The sequence below is a fragment of the Anomaloglossus baeobatrachus genome, chromosome 1 (assembly GCF_048569485.1).
Source record: "Anomaloglossus baeobatrachus isolate aAnoBae1 chromosome 1, aAnoBae1.hap1, whole genome shotgun sequence".
Lineage (NCBI taxonomy): Eukaryota > Metazoa > Chordata > Amphibia > Anura > Aromobatidae > Anomaloglossus > Anomaloglossus baeobatrachus.
This window is the reverse complement of record NC_134353.1, coordinates 879,956,206-879,983,858: the sequence shown is the minus strand read 5'-3', so window position 1 is coordinate 879,983,858 and position 27,653 is coordinate 879,956,206. Positions and strand designations below refer to the sequence as shown.

The 27,653-nt window shown below is 45.3% G+C and overlaps 1 protein-coding gene across 1 annotated transcript; it reads left to right on the top strand.

Annotated features, from left to right (window-relative positions):
- The first annotated feature begins 919 nt into the window (after nt 1-919).
- Nucleotides 920-25,947, top strand: SELENOP (selenoprotein P). The gene is made up of 5 exons (XM_075326462.1): nt 920-987; nt 6,146-6,361; nt 12,176-12,388; nt 20,994-21,111; nt 25,509-25,947. The coding sequence occupies exons 2-5, from the start codon at nt 6,159-6,161 to the stop codon at nt 25,830-25,832; spliced, it is 858 nt and encodes a 285-aa protein (XP_075182577.1). The 5' UTR covers nt 920-987; nt 6,146-6,158; the 3' UTR covers nt 25,833-25,947.
- Nucleotides 25,948-27,653: the final 1,706 nt, after the last annotated feature.

Here is a 27,653-nt window from a genome sequence, read left to right as displayed (position 1 = left end):
AGGCTCTCTAAACTCCTGGGTGGGCGTGTCCAACCGCCTGGCTCCGCCCCCTGGTGTATTCATCCAGCCCTGAGCGAGGTGACTAGGGTGTTATGTAGTTGGCTGGTGTTACCTAGTGAGGGGACTGGTGTTGTGCGGGGCCCTATTTATGACTACCTGGCTTGTCCAGGGCGTCACATAACCACAGTACATAGTAGTCTTAGTGTATGTAAACTTTTGACTTTGCAGAAAGTAATAAAAATGCATTAAAACATTCTCTCTCTCATTATTCTGGCATTTGGCAAATATAAATAATTTTGATTCCTAATTGACCTAAATCGGGAAACATTTATTCTGATTTCATGTCAGATAGTGAGAAAAACATGCAGATGTGTCTCTATAGGAGTGTATGTAAACTTCCGGTTTTGACTGTACATATGCCCCAAATCTTTTGAAAATTTGTCAGATTTGCCTCTCAGAACTTTAGGAAAGCTGGGTAACAACCATTGCAGGAGGAATAAAGGTGGTGATATTGTTATACCGGGGCTTTCCCAAAAAGTGATTTAAAAAACAGGAGAAGATTGTTTTGCAAAGTTCTAGAAAACTAATTGCTAACCCTGCAGTTCTCAATCTCTTCTTCCTCAAAATCTTGGAGACAAGAAGAATGTGAGGTCAGGACGCTCCCCTACCCAGGATGGAGCAAACCATTCCTCTACAGGGGGAACTGTTCTCGCACTTATTGTGTTTTTTTTAGGAACCGTCATTAAGGTTTAGGTGCCCTCCGACTATATGGGGGATTTTTGGTTATGTTGTATGTATACAAGTTTTGCTTTCTTTTTTTCTCCTTCTTTTGTACTTTTAGAGCCATTTCTTCTTTTTCCTGGATCCTCCCTTTTACTGTCCTGCACTTTTGTTCCTGTGCACTTTGTAAACAAGCTGTGTATATATAGGGCTGGGATGTGTAGTCCTAGTGCAGAGCAGTGCAGCCTGCGGAGGACCAGGCGCAGCGTAAGATGCATTACACTTCAATCATATTTACTATATGTGAGATTCATAGATTTCAGATTTTGGGGTAAAAAAAAATATAGCTTTAAATAATGCAACTTATTGTTTGTATTTTGATAAGTCAGGATGAGTTTTAATAATAATAATAATAATAATAATAATAATACGTTTTATTTCTATAGCGCCAACATATTCCGCAGCGCTTTACAATTAAGAGGGGACATGTACAGACAATATGAGACAATACAAAAAAGTTTTAATAAATATTCAATTCGACTCTTCTACATTTTCAATTTCTGCTGTTTTGCAACTTGTAAGAATTCTCCGACTCCCATCTGTTACATATGGAAAATTCGGCACTTTTCCATATGACGGGATGAACTTTGCTCCATCTGGGAAGCTCAGCTCTGCTACATGTTTACCTGTCGGGATTGTTTGGGGATGCACCGATAATTGTTGGGAAATATACAGTTCTTACTATATTATTATTATTATTACTACTACTACTACTACTATTATTATTATTGATATTTATTTTTTGTTTTATGTTTTTATATTTTTTATTATTATTTTATGTTTATTTAATATTTTATTATTTGATAATAATTTTATTATTATATAATTTATTTTGTGTTTTTTTTATTATTTTTTATACAGTTTTGTCATCACTTATGATTTTTGAACAGAGCAAGCTTAGTATAAATCCTCAGGGGACGGCTGCAGGATTGCACAAAAGAAAACATAAAAATGTATATTTTTTTTCCTCAAAAACCCTTTACAGCAAGGCCAGCCTTTAGTATGGGCAGACAGGGCCTCCAGCTCTTGGCCTCCCCCACAATGGTGGCTGTGTTCTTCCTCCACAGTAACCATTGATGGCTCCAGGTTCCTGTGGGCAGAAGTTTTTATCATTACCATTTTGATCTATAAGAATTTTTTATCTCTATTTTTTGGAGGCTCAATAAACTAAAAAATATATATTTATTATTATTATTATTTATTATTATTAATTATTATTATCAGATTCTGCCATTTAAATGTTTTTAAATTTTTTTACTTTAAACATATCCAATCAATATTATGATATTTTATATATGGTTATATTTTTTTTGACACTTTAGATTTCATCTAAAACAGGGGAGGGGTGATAGGAACTATATATATATATATATATATATATATATATATATATATATATATATATATACTCTGTATATACACACTGCTCAAAAAATACAGTGAACACTTAAACAAGGATTTTGTGTGTAAGTGTTCACCTTAATTTTTGAGCAGTGTGTATATATATATATATATATATATATATATATATATATATATATACACGGTATGTGTGATCACTTGTACAATACAATGCTATACTGTGATTTTAAATTTATAGATCTCCTATGAAGCCCAGTGATATAAGTACAATCATGTCTCTTTATAGTCTTTAATCACTGGAGCGGTCACTCTATTTTATCTGCATTCTTATATACAGTTACACTCCTTTACAATGCAGATTACTGTCTTACTGTCTTTCACGGTCAATATAAGGTTAACAGTCACCATAGTGGGAGCCATCAGTGGTTGTCACCCAGAGAAAGCGGAATAGAATAGGAATAAGATAGAATTCGCATTGATAATGCTTAACTTATACCTAGAAATCTTAACTTAAAGGGAATCAATCAAGTTTTTGCTCCCCCATCTGATAGTAGCATGACATAGGGGCAGAGAACCTGATTCCAGTGATGTGTCACATATTGGACTGCTTGCTGCAGTTTTGATAAAATCAGTTTTGTCTACCTGTTCTCTATATGCTGAGCTCTGTATAACCTCACCCACACAACTGATTGGCAGATTTCTGTCTACACTGTGCATAGGAAGAAAGTTATAATTGGTGGGGTTATACAGAGTTCATGAATATGGAAGACTACCAGGCAGTAGGTTTTGACAATGTATGTAAAGCGCTGTGCAATTAATATCGCTATATATATGAATAAATATTATATTACTAGTATTATTATTACTAGTCCTCTAATAATAATCTCCAGGGATTTTATCAAGACTACCACCAGCAGCCAAGTAAGTGATACATTACTGGAATCAGGTTCCCTGTCCCTACATCATGCTAAAATCTGGACAAAGAGTCCCTTTGAAGAATAACCATTGTTTTCACTTTTATTCCATTAATTAATAGTACACATGAAATTAAGCAACTTTATATTATATGTTATAAGAGAAATTAACTTCTTTCACTCTCAATTCATGACTCAGTGAGACAGATTTTCCATTACCTAGATAGGATCTGACAATTGGTGCTTATAAAATGCCACGGAAAAAGAAGAGTGGAGGAGCAAGACTCAGAAACAGATATTCTGCTGCAAGTTCTCCTGAAATGACAGTTACACTTCTCCATAGAACTTTGTGAGCACCAACTGCCATCTCCTATCTCAGTAATGGCAAAATCTGTATTCACTAAAGACACATTTTACCAGCTAATTCAATTCAGGAGGACAAATAAGTAAATTTCTCTGATCAGATTTATTACAGAGTTTCTTATTTTCATGTGTACTATTGATTTATAGGAGAAAGAAAAAAAGGCTGATTATTCTTTAAATATCTAGAGAATGGGGCTATTGCTGCACTCTATGTATAAAAATGATATGCAGGGACAAACCTGTAATTATACATTTTGTGGGGAAAATAAAATTAAGGTTGTTATAGGGAATCTGTCAGCAGGTTTTTTCCTCCTTATTTGAAAGCAGCATAATGTAGGAAAATAGAGCCTGAATCCAATAATGTATCACTTAGATTACTGGCTGCAGACGTTTTGACACAATCAGAATTCTTAGGGGTACTTCGCACACTACGACATTGCAAGCCGATGGTAGCGATGTCGAGAGCGATAGTCCATGCCCCCGTAGCACAAGCGATATCTTGTGATAGCTGCCGTAGCGAACATTATCACTATGGCAGCTTCACACGCACTTACCTGCCCTGCGACGTCGCTCTGACCGGCGACCGCCTCCTTCCTAAGAGGGCGGTCGTGCGGCGTCACAGCGACGTCACACGGCAGGCGGCCAATAGAAGCGGAGGGGCGGAGATGAGCGGGACGTAAACATCCCGCCCACCTCCTTCCTTCCTCATTTCAGCCGGGACGCAGGTAAGGAGATGTTCCTCGCTCCTGCGGCTTCATACACAGCGATGTGTGCTGCCGCAGGAGCGAGGAACAACATCGTACCTGTCGCTGCAGCAACATTATGGAAATGCCCGACACTACACAGATCATACAATTTCGACACTTTTGCGCTCGTTAATCATAGTAAAAATGATTCACATATTCTGATGTCGATGACGTGCAAAGTACCTCTTTAGATTTAACCATGTAGCAGAGCTAGAGCTGAGAGCTGGCCCCGTCCACACCAGGCTCTCTATGTACAAAGTCTATAGACAGTGAGGTGTTAATCAGAGGAGGGGGCGTGCCGGACTGCGTTGATGTGACATTGTAGTCCTAAGGCTCTAGCTGCTTAAACAAATAAAATAAATGACATATTGGACCTTGACAAAACAGGCATCCCTGAATTCTCTGTGTTAACCCTTGCAGCATGCTGGCTTCAGGTTACATTACAAATACCTGCTGACAAATTCCCTTTAAATCAGAGAACGCTGAAAGGAGCTTTGTACAGTGGATCTGTTGATGCACAAAAGAACAGGCCGCACCTTATATTATGTGTGCTTCATGTTCCGAATTTGATTCCAGAAAGTGTAATCATATAAAGAAAGAACAGGACGCCGTGTTACCTGACGGGGACCTGACGTGGAACAACAGAGCGTGGCAGTAATCCCAGAATTACCTGTGATTAATGATAGCAAATATTTTCCTGCATTGTAAAGGGCAGATTTAAATTTCTGGATTGTTTTTAAGATATTTGCCTACTTATGTATCCACACAAGATTAGGAGGAGTCTCAAGGGTACTTTACACGCTGCGGCATCGCTAGCGATTGCTAGCGATGTCGTGCGCGATAGCACCCGCCCTCGTCGTTCCAGCGATATGTGGTGATCGCTGCCATAGAGAACCTTATCGCTACGGCAGCGTCACACGCACATACCTTGTCAGCAACGTCGCTGTGACCGCCGAACAATCCCTCCCTCAAGGGGGAGGTGCGTTCGGCGTCATAGCGACATCACTGCAGCGTCACTAAGCGGCCGGCCAATAGAACGTAACATCCCGCCCACCTCCTTCCTTCCGCATTGCTGGTGGAGGCAGATAAGGGGATGTTCGTCGCTCCTGCGGTGTCACACACAGCGATGTGTGATGCCTCAGGAACGACGAACAACATCGCTACGTACAAGACAACAATTTTTGGTGTTTGGACGACCTCTCCAAAGCCAACGATTTTTGTCTGTTTTGCGATCGTTGTAGGTCGCTCATACGTGTTACACGCTGCAATGTCGCTAACGGCGCCGGATGTGCGTCACAAACACCGTAACCCCAACGATAAATCGATAGCGATATCGCAGCGTGTAAAGTACCCCTCACTGTTTAAAGAGGACCTGTTGTTCCTCCGATATACTTGTTTTAAGTAAATACTTGTATTTTAAAAATTGAAAAATGCTCAAAATGTATTATTATTATTATTATTTTACAACTTTGCACCATGCTAAATCCTTAATTCCTCTGTTGTTACTCCTGTAAGTACAACATTAACACCTGGGTGATATTATCAACCCCCCCCCCCCCCCCCCCCCGTCAGTAAGGGTCAATCTTGCGTCCTCTGTCATTGTCAGAGCTGATTAAACTGTTGCTCAGTGTTTGTGTAATCGTCCTCTAAGGTGGTAAAATCCATTTGTCAACCTATTTTTATATTTCCAGGAGAAATAACAAAGGGATACAAAATACAAAGTTCTACAAAAAGTGTCTGCCGTATAGCTATTCTATAGCAGATTATGTGTATTTACTAACACAGACCAGTCAGGGTTCTCTATTAACTCGCAGTCTTGCCCTATATGAGTCTTGAAGATCTAGACAACATCCTTTGTCAGTCATATGCAGATATTATATTCAACAAATGTAATGCTCGGTAATATGGACGTATGGAGGAAAGATAAAGCGCTTGTTAGCTACTAATGTACAGCAAATATAACACTATTTTGTTTTGCAGGTGAGGCCCAACCATGTGGAGGGGCTTTGCTCTTGCCCTGGCTCTCTGTCTTCTCCCCTGGGGAGGGGCAGAGAGCCAGGGTCACCGTACACTGTGCAAAAAGCCACCGGACTGGAAGATTGGAACCCAGAATCCCATGCAAGATTCAGATGGATTGGTCACGGTTGTGGCACTCCTGTCAGCAAGCTGATACTTGTGCCTCCTGCAGGCATCCAGGTAACATCCACTTATTCACCCAACCATCCTTCCACTCATCCACCCAACCATCCATCCATCCATTCACTCATCCACCCACCCATCCATCCCTCCATTCACTCATCCACCTACCAATCCATCCCTCTATTCACTCATCCACCTACCCATCCATCCCTCAATTCACTCATCCACCCCCCCATCCATCCCTCTATTCACTCATCCACCTACCCATCCATCCCTCCATTCACTCATCCACCCCCCAATCCATCCCTCCCATTCACTCATCCACCTACCCATCCATCCCTCTATTCACTCATCCACCTACCCATCCATCCCTCCATTCACTCATCCACCCCCCAATCCATCCCTCCATTCACTCATCCACCTACCCATCCATCCCTCTATTCACTCATCCACCTACCCATCCATCCCTCCATTCACTCATCCACCTACCAATCCATCCCTCTATTCACTCACCCACCTACCAATCCATCCCTCTATTCACTCATCCACCTACCCATCCATCCCTCTATTCACTCATCCACCTACCCATCCATCCCTCTATTCACTCATCCACCTACCCATCCATCCCTCTATTCACTCATCCACCCCCCCATCCATCCCTCCCATTCACTCATCCACCTACCCATCCATCCCTCTATTCACTCATCCACCTACCCATCCATCCCTCCACTCACTCATCCACCCACCCATCCATCCCTCCACTCACTCATCCACCCACCCATCCATCCCTCCATTCACTCATCCACCTACCCATCCATCCCTCTATTCACTCATCCACCTACCCATCCATCCCTCCATTCACTCATCCACCCACCTATCCATCCCTACCTCCATTCACTCATCCACCCACCCCGTCCATTCACTTATCCATCCATCTACCCACCCATTCATCCACCTATCCACACACTCATTCATCCATCAACCCACACACTAATACATCCATCCATCCATAAAATCCATCCACTTATCCATCCATCCACCCACCCATCCATCCATCCACCCACCCACCAACCAATCCATCCACTCACCAACCAATCCATCCACCCACCAACCAATCCATCCACCCACCAACCAATCCATCCACCCACCAATTCATCCATCCACCCACCCACCAATCCATCCACTTATCCATCCACCCACCCATCCATCCACCCACCTATCCATCCATCCACTTATCCACCCACATCCATCCACCCACATCCATCCACCCACCCATCCATCCATCCATCCACCCATCCATCCACCAACCTACCCATCCATCCATCCACTTATCCACCCACATTCATCTATCCATCCATCTACCCATCCACCAATCCATCCACTTATCCATCCACCCACCCATCCATCCACCCACCTATCCATCCATCCACTTATCCACCCACATCCATCCACCCACCCATCCATCCATCCACCCACCTATCCATCCATCCACCCACCTATCCATCCATCCATCCATCCATCCACTTATCCACCCACATTCATCTATCCATCCATCTACCCATCCATCCATCCATCCATCCATCCATCATTCTTCGCTTTTTTTTTGTGTTACAAGGAACCAGACATAATTTATTCTTTCTAAACCACTGGCAGCCTGAATCAGCCACGTATGTTTTATTCTGAAACACTGGGGTAATCCATAGAAAACGTACATTTCAAAGCTGGACAGAGGCCATGTGGTCTCAGATAACTTTTCCAAGATACATATCCTCAGCACTTTCTCCCCACACTGCTCCCTTGACTGAGGTGTCTCTCCTTATGAACAGATAGGAAGAAATCATGTCAATCAATGGGATCAGAGTAGGTACAAGCCAACAGGGTCCAGCCTTTTGGATTATCATTCTAGGCAAATTAATTCATTCGGCTGAAAAAAAATATGTTTTCTCTGAATGGCCACAGCGTTTGAGAGCACAACATACGTGGCTGACACGACAGAACCAGTGTGCTGCCCATTGTTCAGGTAATGTAAATTAGCGGTCAGATTCTCTTTAAAGGGAGTCTGTGAACAGGTTTTTTTCTATTAAATCTGACTACAGCATGAGGTAAGGGTTAAAACACAGACTTCAGTGATGTGTCATTTATAACACTGTGTGCTGTTGTTTACTTGTACTGAAGGTTTTATCTTTAGATTACCGTTGCCAGGTCTTATGTGCACAAGACTGGTAGTCTGACTCTGCCTCTACCAGTGATTAGCAGCTCACTGTCAATAGACAATGTACTGAGAGAGCCTGGTGTGGGCGGGGTTCGTTTTCTCAGCTCTGCTGCATACTAAATCTAACAACTCTGTGTCAGAACCCAGTAATCTATGTGATTCATTATTGGATTCAGGGCCCCTTTGCCTACATCATGCTGCTCTCAGACGAGGTAGCAAAAACCTGCAAATAGATTCCCTTTAAACACATCTACTCTGCCTTGTTTATCAATGTCTCACAATGTTCCACCCCTGATTTTAGATTACAAATACCGAGGTAAAAAAAACTCAACAAATACTCCGTGTGTGCACATGGCCTTTGTGTCCCCAAGCAAAGTCTATGATAAAAACTTCCATCTGCATGTTGCTTTTTTTAGGCAGCGTTTTGTTTGACAAATATTTGTTAAAATCGTTGCCTAAAGAAAAGCAGCATGTCCCTTCTTCAGTGCGTTTTGTGAACATTTTCATATTTTCCATAAATGAAGTGTGTCAAATGGCAACCAAAATGTTTTGGTTGCATTTTGGATCCGTTCTTGTCAACAAAACGTAGGTCACCAACTTTTCTCCATTCTCTTTCTCTCTCTCTCCGCTTCATACTCACCAATCACCGGCGTGGTCCAGCTGTTGGACTTCTCCCGCGGCCTCTCCTGCTTCTGATAGTGCCGGCCGCTCATTAGGCTCATGTCATATTCACTGCTTCCCCCGCCCACCGGCACCTATGATTGGTTGCAGTCAGACGCGCCCCCACGCTGAGTGACCGCTGTCTGACTGCAACCAAACACAGCCGCCGGTGGGTGGGTCTATATCATACAGTACAATAAATAAATAATTAAAACACAACGGCGTGCGGTTCCCCTCAATTTTAAAACACAGCCAAGATAAAGCCTCACAGCTGGAGGCTGGTATTCTCAGACTTGGGAGACCCACGTTATTGGGAGCCCCCAAGCCTAAAAATATCAGCTATCAGCTGCCCAGAATTGCCGCATCCATTAGATGCGACAGTCCCAGGACTTTACATGGCTCATCCCGATTGCCCTGGTGCAGTGGCAATTGGGGTAATCAGGAGATAATGGCAGCCCATACCCGCTACTAAGTCCTAGATTAGTTATGGCAAGTGTCTATGAGACACCCTCCATTACTAATCTGTAAGGGAAAGTAAATAAACATGAACACCCAAAAATCCTTTATTTGAAATAAAAGACAAAAAAACCCCCTCTTTCACCACTTTATTAACTCCCCAAACACCCCTCCAGGTCCGACGTAATCCATATGAGGTTCCACGACTCTTCTGCACGACGCATCCAGCACTGCTACATCTGACACTCACAACGAGCGGCCATAGAGCATGACTGCTGTCTGTGAACTCCACGCAGCAACTGAAGTGAGTTGCGCTATCAGCGGTGACGTCACTCAAGTTAGCAGCAGCCACAGTTGGAGTCCACCTGTGACAGAAAATCACCCGAGTGACAGAAGCGAGCCGAGCGATCTGTGGTGCCGTCACTCAGGTGATTTCCGGTCACATACAAGAGTCCTTGCTTCACCTGTGACTGAAAATCAGGCCACGACACAGACAGAGCCGTGCGATGAGAATGAACTCGAGTGAACCTCTGATGTCACAACTGCGGGCCCTGCACTACTGCCTGTGTTGCGGCACTGACTTCAGAGGTTCACCCGAGTTCATGACAGCACATAGAGACAAAGCCACGCGATGACAAGGAACTTGGGTGAACCTCTGAAGTCACAACTGCGGGCCCTGAACTACTGCCGGTGTCACAGCACTGATGTCAGAGGTTTACGTGAGTTCATTCTCATCTTCTCATTGCACGGATCAGTCTTTGTCTGCTGTCAGCGGCCAATCATGCTCTATGGGGCTGCTGTCACAGGACTGGGATGTAGTGGTGCTGAATCGCCGTGGGACCTCGTGTGGATTACTTTGGACCTGCAGGGGTATTTAGGGGTTAATAAAGTGGGCAAGAGGGTGTTTCTGGTATTTTATTCCAAATAAAGAAGTTTGAGGGTGTATGTGTTTATTTACTTTCACTTACAGATTAGTGATCGGGCGGGGTCTCATAGACGACTGCCATCACTAATCTAGGACATAGTGGTTGCTATGGGTTGCCATTAATTTCTTATTACCCAGATTGTCACCGCACCAGGGCAACGGGAAGAGCCGGGTCCAGAGTTGGTGCATCTTATGGATGCGCCACTTCTGGGGCAGCTGTGGGCTGCTATTGTTAGGCTAAAAAGGGCCAAATAACAATGGGTCTTCCCACCCTAATAATATTAGCCCTCAGTTGTCTGCTGCACCTTGGCTGGTTTGAAAACATGGGGGTCCCCACGTCATTTTTTTTTTTTAAATCAAATAATTAAAAAACTTTGTCCTCCCCTCTAATTTTCATAACCAGCCAAGGTACAGCAGACAGCTGAGGGTTGCAGCCTGCAGTTGCTGCTGTTCCTGTGCTGGATATGAAAAATGGGAGGACCCACATAATTTTTTTAGGTAAAAAAATTTAAATAACAGCTGTCCAAGCTAGCTATCTCGCTATCAAGCTATTCTGGTATTTCTTTCTATCTATTCTATATGTTCTTTCTATCTCTCTATTCTTTCTATATATTCTATCTATTAATTATCCTATCCGATCATATTTTATTTCTCCTTTAAAAAATCGCACTGACAAAAACGCATTGAAAACGCTTTCAAAACGCATCAAAAATGCATAGACAACTCATGCATTTTTAATGCTTTTCTTTATTGTCAAACGCAGTGTTTACAGTTATCAATTTTGCCAGAGGGTGCATTTTTTTTTTAAAGAATGCAACGTGCGGACATAGCCTTAAGGGGGCTTTACACGCTACGATATCATTAATGTTTTATCGTCGAGGTCACGTTGTTAGTGACGCACATCCGGCGTCATTAACGATATCGCAGCATGTGACACTTACCAGCGACCTTAAGCGACCTCAAAAATGGTGAAAATTGTTCACCATGGAGAGGTCGTCCCAAACTCAAAAATCGGTAATGGTTGTTTTTCGTTGTGGTTCGTCGCTCCTGCGGCAGCACACATCGCTATGTGTGACACTGCAGGAACGAGTAACGTCTCTTTACCTGCCGCTGGCCACAATGCGGAAGGAAGAGGTGGGCGGGATGTTTACATCACGCTGAGCTCCGCCCCTCCGCTTGGATTGGCTGGCCGCTTAGTGACGTCGCTGTGATGCCGAACGTCCCTCCCCCTTGAGGGAGGGATTGTTCGGCAGTCACAGCGCCGACGCCGACCAGGTAAGTGCGTGTGACGCTGCCGTAGTGATAATGTTCGCTGCGGCAGCGATCACACGATTTCGCTTGCACGACGGGGGCGGGTGCTTTTGCGTACGATATCGCTAGCAATTGCTAGCAATATCGTCGCGTGTAAAGCCACCTTAACTGTAGTGCACTGCTGTTGAAATCAGGCTTACAAAATGCCAATCTTACTAAAGTCCCTCCATGGTTTATTAGAAAGTTGCATTTTATTATACAAGTTTTTTATATAGCTTGAAAAAAAACAAACAGGAGAGGCTTTCATTTATGTACAAAATATCCAATAGGCTCCATTTATAATGAGGTTTATATACTATTGTCTTAGTTTGAATGAACTGCGGGTGAAGCTGGAGACTGAAAACTACACAAATGTGTCCTTCATTGTGGTCAATCACCAAGGGGAAGATTCCCGAGCAAAGTACAATGACCTGAAGATCCGGGTCTCCGAGAACATTCCTGTGTATCAACAAGAGGAGGGCCAGGCGGACATCTGGAGCCTGCTGAAAGGGAATAAAAATGATTTTTTCATTTACGACAGGTTTGTTATGTATCTTCTCTACAATGTTTCCCCCAGCATCCGGCCTTATATATTACCCACAGTTTTTTTTATTTTTTACTCTGTTTTTACCCGGAAGGCTCCTGTGGAGGTCAGTGAAACACGGTTTGAACACGGACCGCAATGCACGGACTGTCAGAGGGTCTAGTGGCCCGAACTCGACAGCCTCATGTCGGCATCATGACAGCCCTATGGCGCTGCCTCATGTATTTGTGGCACCCCAGGGTTGCCACACAAAGGGTTAACTTCCCACACACAACACCAAGACCTCCTGGCCAGAAGGGGGAGACCAAGCTGCTTCCCTGTACATTCTGCTGGGGGGGGAGGAAATGGTCAGAAGTAGTTTCAGTTTGGAAGTTCAGTGCAGAGCACTGAGGAGAAAGGATCTGTAGGTTGGAAGCTGGCTTTAGCTCACCTCAGGATCCACTGACCAATTCCAGGCCTAGCTGAGGGTCTGAGGGAAGGAGACAGAGTACACAGAGGAACATTCCTGGGAGACAGAGCATTGCTGAGCTCACCCCAGTGGAGCACACAGACGGATGCTGGATCCGAGACTGCAGGTTACATACTGCACAGTTACCACCAGAGAAGTGAAGATTCCAGATCTTTCACCTGTACCACAGACACAAGCAACAAGCGCAGAGTTCAGGAACATACTAGTAAGGACTCGAGTTGCCTGTCAGGTCGGTACCGAGGAGCACAGAGCCAGCTGCATAGTTCACGCAGCAGCAGGGCCACAGACACACAGTGCAGGCAAGGAAGCCAAAACGGCCCGGCTGGGTGGGAGAAACCCTGAACCCCTCACAGACTCCGTGGACAGTACTCTGCTGAATAACATCATCAGTAAAAGACAAAGAAACTGCAAAACCGTGAGTCTGCCTGTTTATTGTGCTCGTGTCCTGCACTCCCCCCATAGACTTACACACTGCCCCGGGGAAAAGGCTCTACCCGTGGGGAGCCGTCCCATCTCAAGCTGCCTTCCATCACCCCGGAGGTTCTGCAGCAGCGGTGGTCATCTCTGATCACATTCCACGGGTGGCGTCACGAACATAACCCCCCCCTTTTATTGTGGAACCAGGGAGCACAGACCGGGTCACGACACCGTGATCCCCTTTCCAGAAGCGACCCCTTGGCCCGGTTCTGGGTATCTCCTTAACCCCTGGCGACACAACTTTGGCGTCACGAACAGGATGCGGACTGGACCCGGCTGCAACCCGGGTGACGTGTGCCTGTAAAGACTTATTGCATCGCATAAAAGACTTGCACTGTGAATTGTTGCAACAAAGAACGGACTTTAAACTTTGCAAAGATACCTGGAAAAATCCAAAAACATCATTGGTAAAATTTTCCAGGCGCCATCTTTAATCACGCCATTAGCTGCTACGCGCGGGAGAACAGCGCGCCTAAACTAAGACTCCGCCCACTGCTTGCGGAGGAGGTGCGCTCGGTGCTGCGACCCGAACGAAAACGCAGAAAAGTGTCCCAGGCTTGCTGTCAAGAAGACTGGTGAAATTAACTAAGGGGGCGCAAAGATGTCGCAGCAGGGAGACGCTGTTGTACCCGGAGGGGCAGCGGCACCTATCATGCCGTTCCTGATGCCGTACACCCCGGGTGCAGTGTGGCTGCCGCAGTATTCAGGTGAGCCCAACACACTTACTGACTTTATCGGAAAGCTAAAAATCTACTACAGCATGTACCCCCTGACAGAAACCCAGCGTGTTGGTATGCTTATGGGACAGTTAACTGGCAATGCCCAGCGGGAGGCTACATCCTGGCCGGACGATGCAAAGGACACTGTAGAGCATATAGTAGCTGGACTAAAAGCAGCTTTTGAATCCACTGCTGGCAGCCGAGCTAAAATGAGGTTCTTTGGATGCAAGCAAAAACCTAGAGAGAGCGCAAGAGACTTTGCCTTAAACTTACAGGAGGCGCTCAGAGCACTTAAATTAGCAGAACCTGCCTTAGCCCCTGGAGCAGATAAGCTGCTGATAGACCAATTCCTGGATGGACTCTCATCCCCTTCCCACCGGGGACAACTGAGCATGATGGTGATCCAGGATCCAGGACTAACATTTGCCCAGCTAAAGGATAGAGCCATCCGCCTCCAGCAGGTGGAGGAGCCGCAGGATATAGACTCTGTTCAACACCTTACAGTGGCACCCCAGCAGCCAGTAGTACCGGTGACATCGGCCATGTCAGCGGCTGCTGCTAACCACCTGGAGCCGATCACTAATGAGGCTCTCCATCAAAGGCTTGATGCCCTGACAGACACTGTTGCTTCCATGGCTAGAATCGTCCAGGAGCTGCGTGGATCCAAGTCTGCACCCAAGATTGAGATGGCGACCAGCAAGGAGGATGTCCCGTGGATGAGGCCTAGGAGATACCAAGCGACGAGAGGACGACCCAGCGACCGCTACCAGCCGGATGGACAGCCCATTTGCCGCCGTTGCAAGGAGCCAGGTCACTTTGCCCGTGAATGTGCTTTAAATGGGGATTCCCTGGGGAGGCGGGCCGCTCCTCAGGAATGAACTCTCAAGGTCCTTCACCCTGGCACGACAAGTATGTGGGGGGACGTCCAGTCATCCCCATCGTGCTGGATGGCATTCCGCTCAACGCCTTGCTGGACACTGGTTCCCAAATATCATCAATTCCGCATGTCCTTTATAAGAGGTACTGGGCTGATTCAGACGTTAGCAGTGGTCCATCTAATGTTGCATTGAATATATGGGCTAGCAATGGTGAATTAGTACCACAGGTTGGTTTCAGAGAAATGACCATTAAGATTGGGAGAGTAGAATTGCAGAATCAGGGTATTATCATTGTTGATGTTGACCGACGAGAACGTGAACCAACTATGCTGCTAGGAATGAATGTAATTGAAAATTGTTTTGCAGAGGTAATTACTGTCTTGCAGCAGATCGTCGAGACTGCCAAACCTGGGCAACAGAGACTCCTGCAGAAGGAAATTAAAGCCTTGATGCTGAAGCAGCAGGTAGAAATGTCAGGAGGTGAAATTGGCAGTGCAAGGGTAAGTGACCCAATACCTATTGTAATTCCTCCCAAAACAGAAATGCTGGTCTGGTGTAGAGCCGCAATAGGCATCAGAGGGCGAGACTATCAGGCCCTGGTAGAACCTGTGTACTCAGACAGTAGGCCCACTGTATTGACGGCCAGAGGAATAGTTGAGGTACACAGGGGAAGAGTGCCAATACGCCTTCTAAATTGTGGGGAAGATGAGGTCACCCTACCTAAGTATGCTACCATGGCTAAGCTATATACGGTTGATAACAACGCCATCACCACCGTTGATCCCTTGAAGCCGTCAGATCAGGCGGAAGACAATGGCTCAGAGGGAAAGCTGGAGGATTGGTGCCAAAAGCTACATGTAGGCACCGATTCTACACCCTCCCATCAAAAGCATGGAGTATACAGGGTAGTGAAAGAATATGAACAAATATTCAGCAAACACCCATTAGACTTTGGGCAGATCAAAGGGGTAGAGCACACTATACCCACAGGTAACCATCCACCCATAAAGGAGAGGTATAGACCAGTACCACCGGCTCACTACCAATGCGCCAAAGACATGCTCAAAGAAATGAAAGAAGCAGGGGTAATAAGAGACAGTTGTAGCCCCTGGGCAGCCCCACTAGTGCTAGTTAAGAAAAAAGATGGGACCATGAGGATGTGTGTAGACTACAGACGGATCAACCGCATTACACACAAGGATGCATACCCATTACCTAGGATAGAAGAGTCATTGGCTGCATTAAAATCCGCTACTTACTTTTCCACCCTAGATCTGACTAGTGGGTATTGGCAAGTTCCTGTGGCAGAGGCTGATAAGGAGAAGACAGCATTCACCACGCCGATGGGCCTCTGTGAGTTCAATTGTGTGCCGTTTGGACTCTGCAACGCGCCTGGTACCTTCCAGCGAATGATGGAGTGCTGCCTAGGACATAAGAACTTTGAAACTGTCCTCCTGTACCTGGATGATGTCATAGTCTACTCCAAGACCTATGAACAGCATCTACTAGACCTGGCAGAAGTGTTTGAAGCCTTATCCGGATACGGCATGAAAATCAAGCCATCCAAGTGTCACCTTCTAAAGCCAAGGGTACAGTACCTGGGACATGTCGTGAGCTCAGAAGGGGTAGCACCAGATCCTGAAAAAGTTACCGTGATCAGAGATTGGCCGAGACCCACCAGCGTGAAAGAGGTGAGGCAATTCCTGGGACTGGTAGGCTACTATAGAAGATTTATAAAAGGGTTCACGAAGCTAGCAGCTCCCCTACAAGACATCCTGGTAGGACAGTCAAAGAAGTCTGCAGCCCGAAATCCTCCTTTCCAGTGGAGTGATGAGAGAGAAGAGTCCTTTAAGAAGTTGAAGTGGGCACTGACAGGAGAAGAGATTCTGGCATATCCAGATTACCATCAACCCTTCATTTTGTACACGGATGCCAGCAACGTAGGACTGGGAGCAGTATTGTCTCAAAAGCAGGAAGGCAAGGAGAAAGTTATTGCCTTTGCAAGCAGGAAGCTCCGGCCTACAGAAAGAAACCCAGAGAATTACAGCTCCTTCAAGTTAGAACTACTGGCAGTAGTTTGGGCTGTAACAGAGCGTTTCAAACACTACCTGGCAGCTGCAGAATTTACCATCTTTACTGACAACAATCCGTTGACCCACCTGGACTCTGCAAAACTAGGTGCACTGGAACAGCGGTGGATAGCCCGACTGTCAAACTACAACTTTGTCATCAAGTACAGGGCAGGCCACAAGAATGGGAATGCAGATGCTTTATCCCGGATGCCACACTCGGGGGACGTGGAAGAGGAACCGGAGGGACTGGAAGAAATTGAGTTACCGGCCTTTCACCGTCCTAAGGTGGGACAGTATCAACCAAGTGTCTACCAAAAACAACAGCAGGCAACTCTCAACCCATTGGCGCACCACGGATGGGCTGAAACACAAGACAGTGATCCAGCTGTGAAGCTAGTGAAAGAACTGCTTACACAACAAGGTGCATACCCTAATAAGAATGCCCCAGCTGAGACGCAACATCTCTGGAAGGAGAGAGGTAAATTGTTCCTGTACCAAGGGAAGCTCTGTAGAAGGCACACCAATCCAAAAACACATGAGTTGGTCTGGCAGATCATCGTGCCCAAGAGAGACGTCAAGATGGTTCTGGAAGCTTACCACAACGGTGCTGGTCATTTTGGTTGGAAAAAGTTGGAAGTGCTCTTAAGAGAAAGATTCTACTGGGTTGGCATGAGAAAATCAATTGAAGATTGGTGTAGAAAATGCGGACCATGCAACCTCAGAAGAAAGGATCAACAGAACCAGAGAGCTCCACTCCAGTCCATAGTAACCAAGCAACCACTCGAGCTAGTCGCATTAGACCACGTCAAGTTGTCACCAAGCCGGTCCGGCTATGTCTATGCCTTAACCATCGTGGACCATTACTCACGCTTCTTAGTGGTGGTACCCGTGAAAGACCTTACAGCTAGAACAGCAGCTAAAGCATTCCAGACGTACTTTTGCAGACCCCATGGTTACCCAGAACAAGTCCTTGCAGATCAAGGTCCAGCTTTTGAATCACAGATCTTCCAAGAATTCTGCAACATGTATGGCTGTAAAAAGATTCGCACAACAGCATACCATCCCCAAACAAATGGCTTATGTGAGAGGATGAACCATATTGTGATTGACCTGTTGAAGACCTTACCAGAGTCAGAAAGAAATCAATGGCCAGAGAAATTGCCAGACTTGGTGGACTTGTACAATCATGTCCCGGTGAGTTCTACAAACTGCACCCCCGCTTACCTTATGCGTGCAAGGCCCGGTAAACTGCCAATTGATCTAGATATGGGAATTCTGAAGCCAGATGCAGAAGTTCAAGAATCCAATTGGGATACCCTACGTCAGCAGCAGTATCGCCAAGTACAAGAGTGCGTAGAGAAAAGTCTCCAACAAGCTAGGGGAAGACAGGAGAGAACCTTCAACCAGCATGCTCTAGCAACCCCATTGCAACCTGGTGACCAAGTTCTCAAGAGGAAACGGCGCACAAACAAATTGGATAATCAGTGGGAAACCACCCCATATACAGTCTTACCATCCAGTATGGATAATCCCAAAGTGTGTCTAATCAGTAAGGATGAAGGAAGGACATCAGCTGTCGTGTCAAGAGATCAACTCAAACCGTGTCCTGAAACCCTGAAGACACCAGAAGTCACCTTACCCATACAGGTACAACCTGTCAAGAAGGAAGAAGATGTATTCCATACAGTCTTAGGAGATTTCCCAAAAACATGGCCAAATTACTATGGAGCAGTAGTAGTCCCAATGATCGCCTTCCCTCAAGTGGTGGAACCACAATCAGAACCCATACCACAAGAAGTCTCAAGACAAGAAGAACTGGAAGTTGAAACCGTAGAGGAAGAACAGATTCCTGGTCCCAGTGGGCTTGCCAGTCCTACAGTCAGTCCACTATCCTCACAAGTACCAGAAACACCAAATAGGTACACTTCCACTCACACCATTATGCTAAGTACACCCAGTACACCAGCAGTACGCAGGTCACAGCGTAGTACTCAGGGTCAGATACCAGCAAGATATAAAGACTAATGTGGAATTGCATATAAAATGTACATATGTTATAATGTTTATATGAAAAACCGTAACAGTTTATTGTACAGAAAAGGTGAGAGAAGAGTGGTGTAAGGTGGCAGCCCGGAGAGTTACAACTTGATCACATGTTGGTGGCCCGAGGGCCGTGAGGCCTACTGCACTTATGACCAGAGTAGAGACACCTTTAAGAAGTGTTTGTTGATTGAAATGTTTATTTAATTGCAACGTTAAGACCAATAAGCCCAGTACCTACAGAGACTATACTGTATGAACACTTATATATTTTTGAACATTTTGGACTCTTTTTGAGCTTTAAGGTTTTTGTATTTTTTCCTTTTGAGACTCTGTATATATATAATTGTTGTGATAACTTGTTTGTTTGTTTCACAGTCCCGGAGTACTGTTCTTCACTAAGGGGGAATGTGGCACCCCAGGGTTGCCACACAAAGGGTTAACTTCCCACACACAACACCAAGACCTCCTGGCCAGAAGGGGGAGACCAAGCTGCTTCCCTGTACATTCTGCTGGGGGGGAGGAAATGGTCAGAAGTAGTTTCAGTTTGGAAGTTCAGTGCAGAGCACTGAGGAGAAAGGATCTGTAGGTTGGAAGCTGGCTTTAGCTCACCTCAGGATCCACTGACCAATTCCAGGCCTAGCTGAGGGTCTGAGGGAAGGAGACAGAGTACACAGAGGAACATTCCTGGGAGACAGAGCATTGCTGAGCTCACCCCAGTGGAGCACACAGACGGATGCTGGATCCGAGACTGCAGGTTACATACTGCACAGTTACCACCAGAGAAGTGAAGATTCCAGATCTTTCACCTGTACCACAGACACAAGCAACAAGCGCAGAGTTCAGGAACATACTAGTAAGGACTCGAGTTGCCTGTCAGGTCGGTACCGAGGAGCACAGAGCCAGCTGCATAGTTCACGCAGCAGCAGGGCCACAGACACACAGTGCAGGCAAGGAAGCCAAAACGGCCCGGCTGGGTGGGAGAAACCCTGAACCCCTCACAGACTCCGTGGACAGTACTCTGCTGAATAACATCATCAGTAAAAGACAAAGAAACTGCAAAACCGTGAGTCTGCCTGTTTATTATGCTCGTGTCCTGCACTCCCCCCATAGACTTACACACTGCCCCGGGGAAAAGGCTCTACCCGTGGGGAGCCGTCCCATCTCAAGCTGCCTTCCATCACCCCGGAGGTTCTGCAGCAGCGGTGGTCATCTCTGATCACATTCCACGGGTGGCGTCACGAACATAACCCCCCCCTTTTATTGTGGAACCAGGGAGCACAGACCGGGTCACGACACCGTGATCCCCTTTCCAGAAGCGACCCCTTGGCCCGGTTCTGGGTATCTCCTTAACCCCTGGCGACACATATTCTTATGGGGCTCTCTCATTTACTGTATGTCTATGGGGCTGCCTCATGTATTCTTATGGAGCTGTCTTATGCATGCCTATGGGGTTGCCTCATGTATTCTTTTGGGGCTGTCTAATGTATGCCTATGGGGTTGCCTCATATATGCCTATAGGCCTGCCTCATGTATTTATATGGGGCTGTCTAATGTATGCCTATAGGGCTGCATCATGTATGCCTATGGGGCTGCCTCATGTATGCCTATAGGGCTGCCTCATGTATTCCTATGGGGCTGTCTAATGTATGCCTATAGGGCTGCATCATACATGCCTATGGGGCTGTCTAATGTATGCCTATAGGGCTGCCTCATGTATGCCTATGGGGCTGCCCTGTATAAGGCTCCCATAACAGTTTTAGCCGAACAATGCTGCTGTAATGGTACCAGTCACGCAGTCCCTTCCATCACATCATAGTCCCAGCCACACCTTGTCATCCTCCTAGAGAGGCAGGTCTGCGTCCTCTAGGCTGGCAGCTGAGCAGAGCACTATGGCCACCCCCCATATTTTGCACCCCAACTTCATGCCTCCGGTTTCTCTTTCAGGTGTGGTCGAATGGTGAAACACTTTACTCTTCCTTTTTCGTTCCTGCAATTTAATTATGTAGAAGATGCAATAAAGCAGGCGTACTGCGGCTCCACTTGTGGGGAATGCAAACATAAGGTAATTTTCTTTCTCATACAGAAATTTTACGTAAAATCTCTTCTAAAGTTTACTATTTTTGCTCCCTGCACAAAGCGAAGATAGAAAGTTATTGTGTAGATGAATGAGCCATTGTGTTATAAGCGTAGTTGGCGCTCTCCATGTATGTTGGGGTGTAGTCATTGGAACAAAGATTGATTCATAAAGTCTGTATGACAATACTATGAAGGCATTATGCTGGAGAAAGCGAGCCCAAGACCAAGTTGTTAACGGGCACGCCTCGTGTTACATGTGCGGATGATCTGCCAGCGTCATGTTATAGAGCAGGAGCATCGGTTGATCATTTGGTATATACTAAATTCTGTGAATTTATAGAGCAAGAGGAGCTGAGCAGATTGATAAATAGTTTTACGTGGAAGTATTTTGTAAAACATGCATCTTGACTGAAGATATGCTTATTCTAAGCTTAAGAGTTCAGTGAGTGGACCTAATAGTGATTGACAGCTCCTCAGAAAAGACTTTTTTGATTCACATAATAATATTTATTCACTTATATAGCGCCGTTAATTCCACAGCGCTTTACATACATCAGAAACACTGTCCCCATTGGGGCTCACAGTCTAATTTCCCTATCTGTATGTCTTTGGAGTGTGGGAGGAAACCGGAGTACCCGGAGGAAACCCACACACACACAGGGAGAACATACAAACTCCTTGCAGATGTTGTCCTTGGTGGGACTTGAACCCAGGACCTCAGCGCTGCAAGACTGCAGTGCTAACCACTGAGCCACCGTGTCTATTGAACTCAGAATAAGCAGATATTTCAATCAGTACATTGCTAGTTATACAAATATATATATATATATATATATATATATATATAATTTGTATTCTTTTTTACAAATATATATACGTTTGCTTGGCTCGTATTGCTCTATAAAATAATCCCGGGTGTTCGGACAGCATTTTTATGGTCACAGATTACGTTAAAATTCTAATTCCGTGCTGCTGTAGAAGGCAGTACTAGTTCCCCATAGGGCTCGCTCACACCAGTGTGTAACACGGCCAAGTGCTACCTGATGTTTTATCAGATAGCACTTGGACCTATGTTGCACTATGGGGCAGTGCTGACCAGTGCTTTATTTTCTCATTTCGATTCAGCTTATATCATTATACATTAACTGTATGGGTTCGTGTAAAACACTGGACTGCACTCCGATGTCATCCGAGTGCAGTCCGATTGTGCAGAGGCAAGCGATTGAAAAAATGGAAAATGTAATCTCTCCATCTTCTCCGCACGTGTGCTCTGATTCTCGCTTGTGTCAGAACCGGATCGCAGTGAATGACACTCGGATCACGCTCAAGTTTGAGCTGAGTGTCATTGATATAATAGGCCCAATTTTCTCGCATGAGAGAAACTGCGGCCATGTGAGAAAAAACTTAGGGGGATTCAGATAAAGTTTGAAGTCTTACAGCCGATGCACCGTGGGGAAAATGTATGCAAATTAGTACTCTTCCAGAAAAAAGAGAAGCACTGCTTAGAAGTCAGTGTCCGACCGCCTAACAGGGCTTCCAGCTTGAGCAAGGATGTAGCCATTCTTTAGACAGATGTTTTGGGGTATTTGCCATTTGTCCAGGATCAGGAGAATTATCTGCTTTTAATTTTTTTTAAGTATGTCTATGAGCATTATCTGGTTTTGCAGTCTGGGCAAAAAAAATATTTTAGCAGATCTATCACCAAAATTCACAATACAAACTACAGTCAGGGCCAGAAATATTTGGACAGTGACACAAGTTTTGTTATTTTAGCTGTTTACAAAAACATGTTCAGAAATACAATTATATATATAATATGGGCTGAAAGTGCACACTCCCAGCTGCAATATGAGAGTTTTCACATCCAAATCGGAGAAAGGGTTTAGGAATCATAGCTCTGTAATGCATAGCCTCCTCTTTTTCAAGGGACCAAAAGTAATTGGACAAGGGACTCTAAGGGCTGCAATTAACTCTGAAGGCGTCTCCCTCGTTAACCTGTAATCAATGAAGTAGTTAAAAGGTCTGGGGTTGATTACAGGTGTGTGGTTTTGCATTTGGAAGTTGTTGCTGTGACCAGACAACATGCGGACTAAGGAACTCTCAATTGAGGTGAAGCAGAACATCCTGAGGCTGAAAAAAAAGAAAAAATCCATCAGAGAGATAGCAGACATGCTTGGAGTAGCAAAATCAACAGTCGGGTACATTCTGAGAAAAAAGGAATTGACTGGTGAGCTTGGGAACTCAAAAAGGCCTGGGCGTCCACGGATGACAACAGTGGTGGATGATCGCCGCATACTTTCTTTGGTGAAGAAGAACCCGTTCACAACATCAACTGAAGTCCAGAACACTCTCAGTGAAGTAGGTGTATCTGTCTCTAAGTCAACAGTAAAGAGAAGACTCCATGAAAGTAAATACAAAGGGTTCACATCTAGATGCAAACCATTCATCAATTCCAAAAATAGACAGGCCAGAGTTAAATTTGCTGAAAAACACCTCATGAAGCCATCTCAGTTCTGGAAAAGTATTCTATGGACAGATGAGACAAAGATCAACCTGTACCAGAAAGATGGGAAGAAAAAAGTTTGGAGAAGAAAGGGAACGGCACATAATCCAAGGCACACCACATCCTCTGTAAAACATGGTGGAGGCAACGTGATGGCATGGGCATGCATGGCTTTCAATGGCACTGGGTCACTTGTGTTTATTGATGACATAACAGCAGACAAGAGTAGCCGGATGAATTCTGAAGTGTGCCGGGATATACTTTCAGCCCAGATTCAGCCAAATGCCGCAAAGTTGATCGGACGGCGATTCATAGTACAGATGGACAATGACCCCAAGCATACAGCCAAAGCTACCCAGGAGTTCATGAGTGCAAAAAAGTGGAACATTCTGCCAAGTCAATCATCAGATCTTAACCCAATTGAGCATGCATTTCACTTGCTCAAATCCAGACTTAAGACGGAAAGACCCACAAACAAGCAAGACCTGAAGGCTGCGGCTGTAAAGGCCTGGCAAAGCATTAAGAAGGAGGAAACCCAGCGTTTGGTGATGTCCATGGGTTCCAGACTTAAGGCAGTGATTGCCTCCAAAGGATTTGCAACAAAATATTGAAAATAAAAATATTTTGTTTGGGTTTGGTTTATTTGTCCAATTACTTTTGACCTCCTAAAATGTGGAGTGTTTGTAAAGAAATGTGTACAATTCCTACAATTTTTATCAGATATTTTTGTTCAAACCTTCAAATTAAACGTTACAATCTGCACTTGAATTCTGTTGTAGAGATTTCATTTCAAATCCAATGTGGTGGCATGCAGAGCCCAACTCGCGAAAATTGTGTCACTGTCCAAATATTTCTGGACCTAACTGTATATGCTATTACATAGATCTGATGAGACTGGTATATTTACTTTAAATGTGTATTTACTACAGATAAGAATAAAGGCCGCTTTACATGCTGCGATATCGTGACCGATATCGCTAGTGTGCGTACCCGCCCCCATCGGTTGTGGGACACGAGCAAATCGCTGCCCGTGGCGCATAACATCGCGCGGACCCGTCACACTACTTACCTGCCTATCGACGTCGCTGTGACCGGCGAACCGCCTCCTTTCTAAGGGGGCGGTTCGTTCAGCGTCACAGCAGCGTCACTGAACTGCCGCCCAATAGAAGCGGGGGGCGAAGATGAGCAGGAAGTAACATCCCGCCCACCTGCTTCCTTCCTCATTGCCGGCGGGTGCAGGGTGATGTTCCTCGTTCCTGCGGTGTCACACGTAGCGATGTGTGCTGCCGCAGCAACGAGGAACTACATCGCTAGCTGCAGCAGCGATAATCGAGAATAGGGGGGCATGTCACCGATTAGCGATTTTGAACGTTTTTGCGACGATTCAAAATCACTCATAAGTGTCACACGCAACGACATCGCTAAAGCGGCCGGATGTGCGTCACAAATTCCGTGACCCCAACGAGATCGCTTGAGCGATGTCGCAGCGTGTAAAGCGGCCTTTACTGTAAAAACCTTGTGAAACTATACATTCAATCTCCACCCAGCTGGCATGATTGACATTACCTCAGTGTCCCTCCTCCCTGCTGCTGTTAACATCTAACACTGCTCGGTACCAGCTGCCACTGTCAGTAAAGCAGGGTGGGAAGAGCCTGAATACAATTAGACTGTCACTAGCTTGTTTTGCTATCAGGCATTATAACATGAATTTTCAAAGCAGGTAGATACACCAGCCCCATCAGGTCCAAGATATCTATTTTATAATGTATAGGTTTTTTCTTATAAAATCTGGTTACAGATCTGCTCTAATAGCAATATTTACTAAAACATTTCTTTGCGTCTTATGTTACTTGTAGTATTTATAATATCCTTTATTCTAGACCCACAATGATGTGTGCAACAAAGAAGAGGAGACACCAACACCGGCAAAGACCGATGAAGAGCAACTCAAACATCCGGGTAACCATCACCAGGAGAAAGAGACTGCCGTGGAAGATTCTATCAGGCCACATGGCCATGGTCACAGAAAGCATCATCATCATCACCACCACCATCACCCCCACCATAGGGCAGAGGGTTGTCAGACTCCCCCCGATAGGGCAGCAGAGCGTAATGAGCCAGACGGAAGGTTGGAGGGTCTACCTGAGAGGGCAGTTGCTCCAAATAGAGAGACAGAGGGTCCAGCTCTAGAAAATAAGCTCTGAAAGAAAGTCAAGAGCTGACGAAAACAATACCTCTGAGATTGGGAGGAGGAGTCAGGAAAGGTCTCAAACAGCTGATGCTGACACTGCAGACAGCTGTCCTTCCAGGCAGCACAACATGGAGTCACTTGACAGTGTAAGGAGGTTCTCCCATCTTCCTGCAGGTGACAGGAGCTGAGGACAGAAAACCTGCCAGAATCCTGACAGTGACGTCTGCCTCCAGCTGCATGACAGAAAGCAAGTGCAGGCCAGTCTGACACCAAGCCCCCCGCAGCAACCGAACACCGGGTTGCCTGAGAATGATCCAAGGAAACAGGAAACTGACAATGACAGGAGCAGTGCAAGGGTCACGAGTAAGCTGCCAAAGTAGACAATGTCTCTTCTGTGCTTCTCCAATAATCAGACCAAACATAATGTGGTAACACCATAATGTGACCTCGATACCAGCAGAAATAGAGGTTCCTAGAGCAGTGGTGAGCAATGGTCAGATCTCCAAACTTTAAGGAACTTCAGATTTAGCAAGCTTTGCTAGATCTCAGGGTTTCTAAAGCTCTGGTGATCTCTAGATTGCCCAGAACTGTTCTAGTGAGGAGACATATAGTAGGCCAAGGTTCCTGTTTCCTAAGATCTCAATGGTTGACCAGAGGTGGACAATGACCTGCAGTGCAGATTGTTGCCTGACCTTTGAGTATCAGCAAGGTCAACCTTGAAGACGTACCATCTACTCTGTGTAACATCTTAGAGCTTTCCAATGCAGCTCAAGTGTTTAGCCTCTCTTGTTCACCTCCTTAAATTGTGGTTGTACCCATGAAAACTGAAGCATAAACTACAAAATAGGGGCTTCAGTCTGATGTCCGCAACCATGATGGGATGTAGAGCCAGGGAAGAAAGCAAACTTTTTCAGTTCTATTTTTTTTTTTTTTACTATATTGTAAACCTTAGACTTCAGAAAACTTTAGTTTTTAGCTCCATCATCCATTAGGCTACATTTGCTAAGCGCAGTCTATAACATGGCTTACGCTGTTTGCGCTAGGTTGATGCGGTCTCATAGACTAAAGCTTCTGTTTTGAGATATGAGAAGTATTTGTTGAGTAAGTGGCTTTGATAGCAGATGTTGTAAATTAATGACAGTTAATGGGAAAATTTACCTCCTAGTGAACCTGATCAACCCGTTACAACATTCATGCTTCATAGTATAGTTATATGTGTCAAGATGTCCGATGTCTCAAAACAAGCGCAATAAAAAAATAAATGCATTTTGGTGTCCTTGTTCTGGGTTTAAATGTAAAATATTGTATCGATTATAAGGGGCCACAGACAACATGAACAAGATGTTGGCGGCGTTATTGCAGCCATGCATATTTTAATCTGAAACCCTACAAATATGCTGTGAATAGCCTTAGATCACTTTCTATATACTGTACACACAGGGGGAGGCTTGTCCGTAGAGGCGAATAAGGTGGATGAAGCTGCCGGGGACCTGGCCTCCTACTATTCATCCAAGATATAGTCTCTGGATGGCTTTTTAAAGTCTGTTTTTACTAAAACACTGCAGTCCTCCAGTTTAGAGATCAGCGGACTCATAGAGGTTCATGTTCGCCGGGTTCAGCCGGACTTTAGATAAAGTTCAGTTCAGGACCCCAATAGAAGTCAATGATTCAGCAGTTCGGCTCTCCACCCACATGCAGTCAGCCATTAACAGAAAACGTCCAGGGGAGGGAAGGAGTGGGGGATTTGTGCACACTACATCCGATCACGCTATTGTTACCCCCAGTGAGAGCCGTTCAAACATTACAAGAGGCTAGCACTGGGCCGAGCACCAAG